This window comes from Mycteria americana, chromosome 15 (genome assembly GCF_035582795.1).
Source record: "Mycteria americana isolate JAX WOST 10 ecotype Jacksonville Zoo and Gardens chromosome 15, USCA_MyAme_1.0, whole genome shotgun sequence".
Classification (NCBI taxonomy): Eukaryota; Metazoa; Chordata; class Aves; order Ciconiiformes; family Ciconiidae; genus Mycteria; species Mycteria americana.
In genome coordinates this window covers 7,396,880-7,406,967 of record NC_134379.1, presented here as the reverse complement: position 1 = coordinate 7,406,967, position 10,088 = coordinate 7,396,880, and the positions used below count along the sequence as shown (strand labels likewise).

General features: G+C 61.0%; 2 protein-coding genes across 2 annotated transcripts; both read left to right on the top strand.

Annotated features, from left to right (window-relative positions):
- Window positions 1-6,254: 6,254 nt before the first annotated feature.
- Window positions 6,255-6,911, top strand: LOC142417578 (C-C motif chemokine 3-like). Its single transcript, XM_075518462.1, has 3 exons — window positions 6,255-6,327; window positions 6,519-6,633; window positions 6,806-6,911. Exons 1-3 carry the CDS (start codon window positions 6,255-6,257, stop codon window positions 6,909-6,911), a joined length of 294 nt encoding a protein of 97 aa, XP_075374577.1.
- Window positions 6,912-8,253: 1,342 nt separating this feature from the next.
- Window positions 8,254-9,334, top strand: LOC142417561 (C-C motif chemokine 26-like). Its single transcript, XM_075518432.1, has 3 exons — window positions 8,254-8,326; window positions 8,727-8,844; window positions 9,235-9,334. Exons 1-3 carry the CDS (start codon window positions 8,254-8,256, stop codon window positions 9,332-9,334), a joined length of 291 nt encoding a protein of 96 aa, XP_075374547.1.
- The last annotated feature ends 754 nt before the right edge of the window (window positions 9,335-10,088 follow it).

The following is a 10,088-nucleotide window of genomic DNA, read 5'->3' as shown; positions in this document are numbered from 1 at the left end:
GGTCCCAGAAGCCTCCAGACTTGTCAACACTCTTTTGAGGGTTCCCCCCCCCTCTTTCCATGTGTGAGTGGTAGAGGGTTTAGGTTCTTTCATTCCTAGCTTCTTTTCCCTCTGTATCCCCTTTCCTATTTTTTTTTTCCCAGCATGGAGCATCTCATCTCCTGCCGAGGGATGCTGGCTCCAGGCGAGCTGCTCTCCATCCCCTGCGCACCACGGGGAGGGGGAGGACGGCCAGTGGCAGCGATGGCGGTGCCATGGGATGCGGGGATGGGGCTGAGCCCCCTCCACCTTCCTCTTCCATGCTCCTGGATTTCCCCCCGGGTGATTCCCGTGGGGCAGGGGGTGCCTGAGAGCCTCGTGGTGTCTCCAAAGGAGAAGGACCCGAGGCCACGGGGCTGGGTGAGACCTGCTGCTCTTGGTGCACCTCCATCGGTCAGGAGAAGCCCCGGTGGGTCCCCGCCGGCGGGGGGGGGGGGGGGGGGTGTCACGTCCGGGCCCTGGGAGCACCCGGGCAGCACCCCAGGCTGGGGACCCCAAGGCGATGGAGGAGCACCACGGCCCGGCCAGGCCATGCGGTGGGACGGCACCAGCGGCCGTTCCTTGGGCAGCACTGACATCTTGTGCCAAACGGAGGAAAAACATCAGCCGAGGCTTGGAGGGGTGCAGAAGCCCCTCCACTGCTGCTGTGCCCCAAGGCCGGCACCCCAAACCCTGCTCCCCCCACCACGTCCAGTCCGGCAGAGCCAGGGCAGCCGTCCGGCATGACCACCGGGCTCCCATGGGCTGGCACCTCGCCCGGCTCGTGGTCTGGCCACTACCGTGAGCCCCAAGCGAGCCCCGGGCTCCCCAAAACAGCAAGGGCCAGCGGGACCCAGCCCTCACCCCAGCCCCACACAGCCGGTGCTCATCCCCATCGCCGGTGCCACATCCAGTGCTTCTCACTTTTAATTTTCCCCACAGCAAACTGGGCGGGATGACGGGGAGGAAGGTCTTTCCCACGGCTGACCCAGGAAATATTCGCAGAAGTATTTTATGGAAATTTCCAAAAGCGACTCACGCCAAGGACCACAGCGGTCCCTGCTCCCCCGGCTCGGAGCAGTGCCAGGGGAAGGATGCACAAGGAAAATACCCCGGGGTGGTCCTGGGGGGAAATGAATTGATCTTCCGCTTTGTGTTTTTTCCTCCCTGGGCAGGTGGTTTCAGAAAATATGTGTGAAAACAGTCACCACTGCTGCAAAACCAGATTGTAGCTGCTGATAGCTGCAGCCTGGGGAAAAACACCACGGGGACCCAGAGCTGGGTCACGGCGGGATTCAGGGTGGTGCAGCAGAGCCCCCCATGTCCCGATGATGCTGATCCCCGTTGCCCATCGCCACCTCTCCGCATCCTGCCAGCACTGCCCAGCCTCGGGTCTTGTGCCTGGAGAAAATCCAGAGAGCCCAGCAAGTCCCTGGTGTGAATTTTTTGATTACTTTTGACTCCAGCTCTGGGGTGCAGAGGAATTTATGAGCAATCTTACTTGCTCTTTTGGGGTTCCTTCTTTTTTTTCCACCATTAAATGCTGCTTCTTGTCTTTTGGGTTGCTGGAAAATTGTGAAGTGTGTGCAACCTGCAGAAATCGGGTGCAGATAAGGAGGCAGATAGTGCTTTGGGTTTATTTTAACTTTAACCTCTGGGTTTTCAAAGGCCAAGGTTGGGGAGCGGGGGGAAGAGATCACGCCATTCGAGCAAGCCCAGCCCTGATCGTAATCTCAAGCAGAGGAGTTTGGTGTGAAATCAGCTTTTCAGCCAGGGTCGGTCCCTGCGCAGAGGCAGCCAGGACAGCAGGGGCCAAAGGACAGGGGAAATGAGTCAGGCACATGGCGGGGGATGCGGGGGAAGGGGGAGAGTTCAGCCTGGGACGGCTGAGAGAGGATGAAACTCCGGGGGACAAGCCGCACGAACAGCACAGCTTGGGTACCCCACAGCCCCTTCCCCTGGGTGATGCGGAGAGGGACCGTCATCCTGGAGGAAAGCTTTTCGCCTTCGGGATCAGCTCTGCCACGGGCACCCTGAGCCCCCCACCCACTGCTTTGGGTTGAAAACTTTTCCCTTTGGGGCTGCTTTCCCCTTTATGGGGCTGGCAGGACGTGGGGCGACCCGCATCCCACTGCTGGCACCGGCAGCCGGGAAAGAGGGGGCTACCCTGGCACAGCCAACAGTCAGGAGCAGGGCACGGACTCCAAAATCAAGAGAGGGCTCCAAAACCCCAGAGATCGACATCAAAGCCACACGATACCATTCATTTCACTGGGTTCCTGGTTCCCACAGCCGGGGAGCATCGCTGCCGGCCTTTCCCCATGCCCGGGTTAGGCGGGCAAGGGCAAGATGGGCTGGTCTGAGCCTGGTGACACGGCTGCAGCTTCTTCCAGCAATGCCTGTCGTGTGTTCACCATTGCTCCTGCATGATTAATATGTCTGAAATCAGGGCTTGGCCGTGACTTTCCTGGTGAAATCTCCCCTGGACAAGGATGGCGGCATCTGTTCCGTCTTATTTCTATACATCTGCATCTTCTGACAGCAGGAGATGGGCTCATTCCCGCAGCCTCAGGGCGGCTGGGTACAAGGCAATGCCTCAGAGACTGCACAACCCACTCCCACCCAGGTGAGCAGCTTTGGGGGTGGGATGCAGATCCCCACTGGGTTTTCCAGCCTTGGACAAAAATAAAACCACCTCCGCTGCTTTTTGGGGAAGGTGATGGCATCTGGGTAGGAGCCAGCTGGGCTCTGCAGGGGCGTGGGTGGTGGTTGTGGGGGGAACTATGAGCCACCTCTTCCTGGGGACAGGCGAGGGTGGACCTATATCAATTTAAACCATCTATGCAAGCTGCTCGGGAAGTCCCGGGTGGCCGGGGCCAGGCAAGGACCTTAAAAAAGGAAACAGCACACTCAGGGTGTGTATTTAGTGGTTATGTCACCATCAGCCCTGGCAAGGTAACGGAAAAGCTGACCCAACTGAGAGAGAGATCTAAAAGGGAGAAGAATAAATCAAACAAATCCTTTATAGAAAAGACCTGACCTGGCAAAGCTGCTTTGATCACATTCATGACTTCGGCTGCCCCAGCTGCAGCAGCTGTCCCGTCCTGCGGGCACTGCACTTAGATCTTCCTCCCCGGGGGTTATCGATCAGTTGAAACGAGGAGAAGCGCCGCAGTATCAATAAAGCATCTGCAAACACGGCTGCAAAAGCGACTCTCACCCAGGGGCGAGTGGCATTTCCAGGGGGGCTGTGCCGCCCGGCAGCGCTCGTCCTGCCCCGGCAGCTCTCGCTGGCAGCCCCAGCAACACAGCACGCTGCGAGACGAGGCTGGGGCCGGTTCTGAGTACGGAGAGCGAGGAAGCACCGGCACGCTCCCGGCGGAGGTGGTGGTTTCCCCAGGAGCTACTTTGCTTTCTGTTCAGGGGTGTGGAGAAGCCGTGGGGAGCAACACCCGCGTGGGGCAGCCATGGGGCGGCCAGGGGGTGGCCGGGGCCACAGCATCCACCACTGCTCCCCGGGGCCGGTGGGATCGGGACATCCTTGTCCCCCCCCAGGAGTGGGAGATCTCCAATCTCCCCCCAGGAGTGGGAGATTTGGAGACCCTTTGCAGACCCTGCAAATTTTTTGGAGGGGGCAATTAGAGCTCAGCCCCCAGCGGGGTCCCAAATGCCTCTGCCAGCCCCCAGATTCGCTTTTGGCAGCAGAAGCAGGATCTGTCCCATATGTTTTGCAGGCGCCAGCACCTCCCACCACCCCTGCAGGGCTCAGCCCTTCTCCCCCCCGGTGCTCCCACCACACCAGGGGTGGTGGGAGGGATGTAGGGATGAGGCAGCATTTCCTGGGGTCCCTCACCTATATCCCCTGCATTTCCCAGAGGGATTTCCCCACCCATGGGATTTCCCAGCAAGAAAGGGTGATAAAATGCCTATCTAAGTGCTGGCAGAGCCCCAGGACCCCACGCCGCGGCCCTGAGAGAGGGGGCAGGTGGAGACGGAGGCTGGTGGCCTATCCCCAGCGGCTCAGCTCCTCAGCACTCTCTCCGGCCAAGCCCAGAGCCAGAGCTGTGAGTGCTGGCAAGGGGTGCCCCATGAAACAGGGGAAGAAAGGGAGGAAAAGGGTGTTTTTCAGCCCAGACCACATGTGGGACCGGGGCACCCGCAGGGCCACCACCAGAGCAGAGACTGGATCCACTCATCACAGCAGTGAGTCCCATGCCCTTCTCTGCATCAGACATGGGAGAGCTGATGAACCGGAGGGGGGTGAAGATCAGTGTCTCCTAAATTCATCAAGAGCCGCAGGAGCACCTGATTTTGCCTCTGGCCCCTCTGAGCCCCCATGGACGTCGCCAGCTCTGGTGCCAGGTCTGTGCAAACCCAGTAAAGCCCCGTCCCGGCCGATGCGGGGAGGGGAAAGGGGGATATTCCTCCTGAGACACAGGCGAGCCCTCGGGACCCCGGGGTGCTCAGGGGCTGCCAGCTCCAGGGGCCCAACCAGAGCTGAAAATTTCCCGTGCTCCAAAATCCCCCGTCCGCAGGGTCCACTCGCCCCATGGGGCAGGCGCCAGCACCAGGGCTTGGGCCGGAGGGATGCTGCAGGTGCCAGGAACATCATCCCTGGAATTCCCCGGGCTGATGTATCCCAGCGTTTTGCATGGCAGTCTTCAAAAGGGGCCTTCCCCAGTCCAATAAACCCTCTTTTGTTTTCCTTGTGCTTCTGTTTCATTTTCTTATTGCAGGGAATATTTTCTACCCTTAGGAGGCCACAGTTACCACAGCTGGGCCAGGTGGTCCTCGGAGCGTGGGGGTAAGAAGGGGGCTAAGAGGGGAAGGATGGATCTGGGAAGGATGGATCCAGGAAGGGAAAGGCAAGCCAGGCAGCTGCGCTGGATCAGGACCACAATAATTTGCTTTCCTCCGCTCCCCGGGGTCTCCCCGAGGAGAGATTAAATGGGAGTTGGGGTGGTGATGGGAAGGTGCTCTGCTCTGCCAGCAGGGCACGGAAACACCACCCCCCTTGTCTGCACTCGCCAGCCCCGGGGCATCGCCCAGCCCCGCTTGCTGCACCCCGCTGTTACCCAGCACACGTGCCCCAAAAAATGGAGGCCGATTTCTGGGAAATGGCTTTGGAGAAGAGCACGTGGAGGGACACGCGCGGTCCCACCGTGGAGGTGGCCCCTGTTCCCATCGGGGCAGGTCCCTGCTTGGACCAGCACCCCATGCCCTCCCCAGCCAGGTCTCCACGGCGGGGCTGCGCTGCAGCCCAGGGTGGGCAAAACGCCGGCAGGGTGCCATCAGTGTCCCCAGCCCCGCGCGGCGGGACGTGGCTGCCCGCACAGCTGGGCTGGCAGGGATGTGCGTCTGCATCTCTCTGCTGCTTCCCACCATCCGCCAGCTGCTAGCAGCTGGGACGTGCCCCGGGATTTGCTGGGGCTGGGGGGAGAGGGGGCTTTTTGGACAGCTGCGGCCAGGCAAAATCCGCTGGGGAAGCCGAAACTGGCCTCTGCCTTTCCCAGCTCAGCACGACCAAGAACATGAGCTGCTGCTTCGGTGCCGGAGGAAGGGAAGCGGAGCCGTCTGCCCAGCCTCTCCCACCCCTGACGGGCCCCAAACACCCCCAAAACTAGCACGTGTACATGCCTGGTGCAACCAGACAGAAGCTGTTTCTCTCTGGCTTTTTTTAGGGGGGGTTATTTGGCCGTTTGTCCCCTGGGCTGGGATGCAAAGCGATAGGATGCAAAACTTTGTGGCGCAGGGGGAGGACGTGCACCGTGGGGAGTGCGTGCGGCTGCTGGGGACCCTGCAGGGTGCTGAGCCCAGCCCTGGTCCCATCCAAGGGAGATGCCCAGACCCTCTCGCCTGCCCTGGGGCTCCTGCCATGGGGCACGCAGCCTGCCCAGGGGACAGGGGTGCGGAGCCACACTTTGAGAGACATCCAGCCGCTGGCCCTAATGCTGGAGGCAGGAGCTCAGGAAAAATCCCAAGCCCACTGGGGGCCAAAAGCACAGCCCAGGAGCAGATTTTTCCCTTCCCAGGGCTGTGCTGGGAGGGGATGAGTATTGCTCACCCGCTGTGCTTTGGGACGTGGCACGGAACCAGATGCTCCCCCTCCCCACACAACTGCTGGCCCTGGGGGAAGCCAGCCCCGCTGCTCCCTCATAAAAGCAGCCCGGCAGCCCTGACCCCGGCAGTCGGCAGCTCTGCTCCGGCACCACCGAGCAGCCCTCCCGCAGCCCGGCATGGCGAAGGCAGCCGGGGTGGTCTGCGCCCTCCTCCTCCTCGCCGTGCTGTGCTGCCAGAGCCTGGCTCAGAGTGAGCACTGCCACCCACTCCGTCCCCGCGGGCTGGGGGACAGAGACAGCCCCCAGGGCTGGGGGGACGGGTTTGCTTCGTGTATGGGGTGCAGGGAGGCTCCCCCCAAAGAGCCGCCGTGCCCATGGAGGGAGGGCTGAGATGGGAGGTGGGGGTCTCCATGCTAAGCCAAGCTTGCGCTGTGCCCCCAGGAGCCCCAGCTGTGCCGGACAAATGCTGCTTCAACTTCCAGACGAGAAGGATCAAGAGAGACAACGTCGTCGCCTGCTACCCCACCAGCCCCGAGTGCCCGCACCAGGCTGTGATGTGAGTACCCCAAACCCAGCCCTGGGGGTAAAGCACCTCTAGGCCCTGCCAGAGCCCGTGCCTTGCTTTGGTGGGTCTGATCTTGATCCTCTGTGCCTCCAAGCTCCTCAGAAACTCAGTGCTGGGGTCCCCATACCATCACCCTGCTAACCCAGTCTTTTCTCTGCCCCAGCTTCAGGGTGAGGAGCGGGAGAGAGATCTGCGCCCAGCCGAGCAGGGCCTGGGTGAAGAGGTACCAGCAGAGCTTCCAAGTCAGCTCCTTTTCCATCCCCAGCTAGCGGGGCGGCCGGAGGCAGCGGGGGGAGTCCCCTCCACGGGGGACGGGACACCGTGTAGGCAACCCCTTTGCAGAGGTGGCTTTGGGGACACCACATTTGGATATAGCAGCTCGTCGGGGACATCCTCCCCATCACACTGTGACGATCCTCACCACCTCTCTGAAGGCCTTTGCCATCCCCAGCATCCCACCAGGATGGGGTGTGCCGACCCCGCAGGGTGCTGGGGTCCAGACCAGCTGCCAGCCCCTGTGCTCTCAGCCCTGCTTTGCAGGCAGGCAGCTGCCTGTACCCCTTGCAGGCAGCAGCAGCGTGTCTGAGGCTGCGCTCTCTGGCCTGGCAGCAGCAGAGGGGTTAAGGGGGAGCAGCTCCACACTTATTTTTTGTACAACGCACTGAACAGAATTAAACGTGATCTCACGCATGCAAACATCTGGCTGTGCAAGTGTCTTGGGAGCGGGCAGATCCTGCTGCCGGCTTTCTTGCCCGGGTGTTAAACCACATCCATAAGTGCTGGGGTCAGCGAAGAGCTGGGAAGAGCCGAAGCCCCAACCATGTCTCTGCAAGGGGGTCCAGGATGTGCATGGGGCCAAACCATGTCCATGCGGGCTTCGGGGAAGCCACCAGTGAGAGGGGCAAGAGGCCGGCACAGCCCTCGAGGAGGGGGCTTCCCATGCTCCTCGTCAGCCATCCTAACGAGTGGATACCCCTGGCCCAAATTCAATCAGAGCTGCCCCTTGGGGATGCCTGGTCAGGCCCCACTGACAGCCCACGCTCCTGGGATGCCACGAGGAGATGTGATGGGCACCGCCACTGTGACAGGCACCATGATGAGCGCGGTCACCATGATGGGCACCCAGCGATGGGTCTCAGGATGGGCTGAGGTGAGCCCGGCCACTGTTGAGCCACTCACCCCCGTGCAAAATTGCAAGAGAGGCGGCGCAGCCAAGCTGACAATGGGTCGTTTTTGAAAATAAACTTGCCTGGGGCTTTGGTAAGCGCGAGCATCATCCTGTGTGGTTTGCCGGCAGCAACAATCAAACCTAAAATAGACTGCCAGCCGCAGCGCATCACCAGCGGTGCAGAGCTGTCGGCTGCTCACCACACTTTCCAGCAGCCCTCGGGTACCGCAGAGGCTGGAGGGGCCGGGAGAAGGAATTTCCATTCACTGGTTGCTATTTACCTATCTCTCCAGGCAGTTCTTTCCCCGGGGAGAGTCCAGAGCTGTCATGGAAAGCGTGGCCGGGGGGTATATTATGCTGAGGTGCAGGCAGGAGAGGCAGGTAGCTCTCGGTGGCCCCGAGTCTGCAAGAGCTGTTGGCGCTGACCAAGCCCCGGGTTGGACATGAAGGTCTTCTCCTTGGTCCTGCTCACCCTGCTGCTGGTGGCTCTCTGGACTGGAAGCCAAGGCGTCTCCTGTAAGTACTGACGCCGAGCCTTTCCCTACGGCTGCCCCAATGCCGTCCCCAGATCCTCCACTGACAGTGTTTTGGGGGGTCACGGAGGGGGACGAGAGCTTCAACTCCTGCTTCTGCCATGGGTTTAGGGGCCTGAGGAGCATTGCCAGCTGCCTGAGCATGGGGCTGTCCTGGTCTTGTTCAAAATGAGTAAAAACAGGCTTGGGGATGGCTTCAGCCCTGGCACTCCGGCTGGGGAGCTCAGTAATAACCCCCTGCGGGCAGGGAAACGGGGGGCTCCTACCCTGGGGCAAAGCAGAACCACTGGGGATGCAAGAGGGGACCCCTCGTAGTGGGAGGGAGCAGGAGAGTCCCCAGGGCCAGGCATGGGAGAGCACCAACCCTTCTCGCCTCCTCTCAGTCCGCAGCCCCTATGGTGCATGCTGCTACAAGGAGATGTTCATCCGGCAGAAGATCCCTGCCTCCTTCATCAGGAGCTACGAGAAGACACCTTCCCACTGCTCCCGCAAGGCCGTGCGGTGAGTACCCCCAGCCCCCACCAAGCCTTCCTCCCTGGCAGCCCACTCCTCACCCTCACTTGCCCACCTTCCTTACCGGTTCTTCTGCCTTCAGGGATCCTCCAAAGCAAGCCATCCCCAAAGGGTGCCGTGGGTGGGGGTGTCCTGCCCTGGCTCTTCACATGCACCTCTCTCCTCACTGCTTTATCCCATAAAGCCCCAAAATCCCGTTTCAGCTGCCAGCCAGAAAAATGGGAAGGAAGCTGAACTTTCAGAGATTGCTAAAAGTCAGCACTTTCGGGGGATGTGGGGAGCAGGACGCTGCAGGCGTCCCCAGGCTGGCAGGGGAGGCCCAGGGAACAGCCGGATCCTGCACCCCCCAGCTAACACAGCCCCTCTCTCCCCCCACAGCGTGGAGCTGCTGAAGGGGAAGAAGTACTGTGTGGACCCAGAGGAGGGCTGGTTCCAGCAGTACCAGCAGCAGAAGGAGTCAACCAGCAGCTCCACATGAAGCTGCCTTCCATATAAGCTTTATTTATTTGCATCCTGTATCTGTATGTTCTCATCTCGTTAAGTTATGGAGCCCGCTCCGTCCCCTCCCCTGCCTTCGCTACCTTCACACTACTGTATGTCCCTTGACGGGTTTAATAAAATATCTTGTGCTGACGAGAGTTGGAGTGAGAGAATGTAAACACGGCAGGAGAAAACAGGGGTCACATCAGGGCTCAGATAAGCTGGGATTTGACTCCCGGCAGTGGTTTTCTGCCAGCACCAGCGGCAGTGGCTGGGGGTGTCCGTGCCAGGGCACCTGGGCTGGGCCGGGCTGTCCGTCCGCAGAGCAGCCCCGCAGCCGCCCGCCACGGTGACGCTGCTGGGGCTGTTGCAAAGCAAATCCCTGCCTGGGGCTTGCTGCTGTGGCTTCACGGCTGCCTGCTTGGGATTGCCAGCAGGGCTCTGGCCACGCAGCTTCGTGCCCCAGCCTGCCTCGTGGCCCGGGGGGTCCTTGCAGCAGCGGCGGGGTCGCTGTCGTGGGGGTTTGGGCTCTGGCCGGTCCCCACCGGGCACCCAAATGGAATCTGAAAGTGGCAGCTCCGTGGCCGGTACTTCTGCTTCTGCGGTTTCCTTGCCTTCTCCAGCTCAGCAAAACTGGGCGATCCTGACATAATTTTCCCGGTATGATGCACCCCTCTTCTTTCCTTGAAACCCTGCGCCCGCCCAGCGGCCGGGGATAAAAGGAGGGCATCGCCACAGGGGCCGAGCATCGT

Bases quoted from the DNA above. Each gene is read 5' to 3' on its own strand.
- LOC142417578 (XM_075518462.1), top strand. From the start codon at position 6,255: ATGGCGAAGGCAGCCGGGGTGGTCTGCGCCCTCCTCCTCCTCGCCGTG. The intron at 6,328-6,518 runs GTGAGCACTGCC...CTGTGCCCCCAG, and splicing joins CTGCCAGAGCCTGGCTCAGA to GAGCCCCAGCTGTGCCGGAC. The intron at 6,634-6,805 runs GTGAGTACCCCA...TCTCTGCCCCAG, and splicing joins TGCCCGCACCAGGCTGTGAT to CTTCAGGGTGAGGAGCGGGA.
- LOC142417561 (XM_075518432.1), top strand. From the start codon at position 8,254: ATGAAGGTCTTCTCCTTGGTCCTGCTCACCCTGCTGCTGGTGGCTCTC. The intron at 8,327-8,726 runs GTAAGTACTGAC...GCCTCCTCTCAG, and splicing joins TGGAAGCCAAGGCGTCTCCT to TCCGCAGCCCCTATGGTGCA. The intron at 8,845-9,234 runs GTGAGTACCCCC...CTCCCCCCACAG, and splicing joins TGCTCCCGCAAGGCCGTGCG to CGTGGAGCTGCTGAAGGGGA.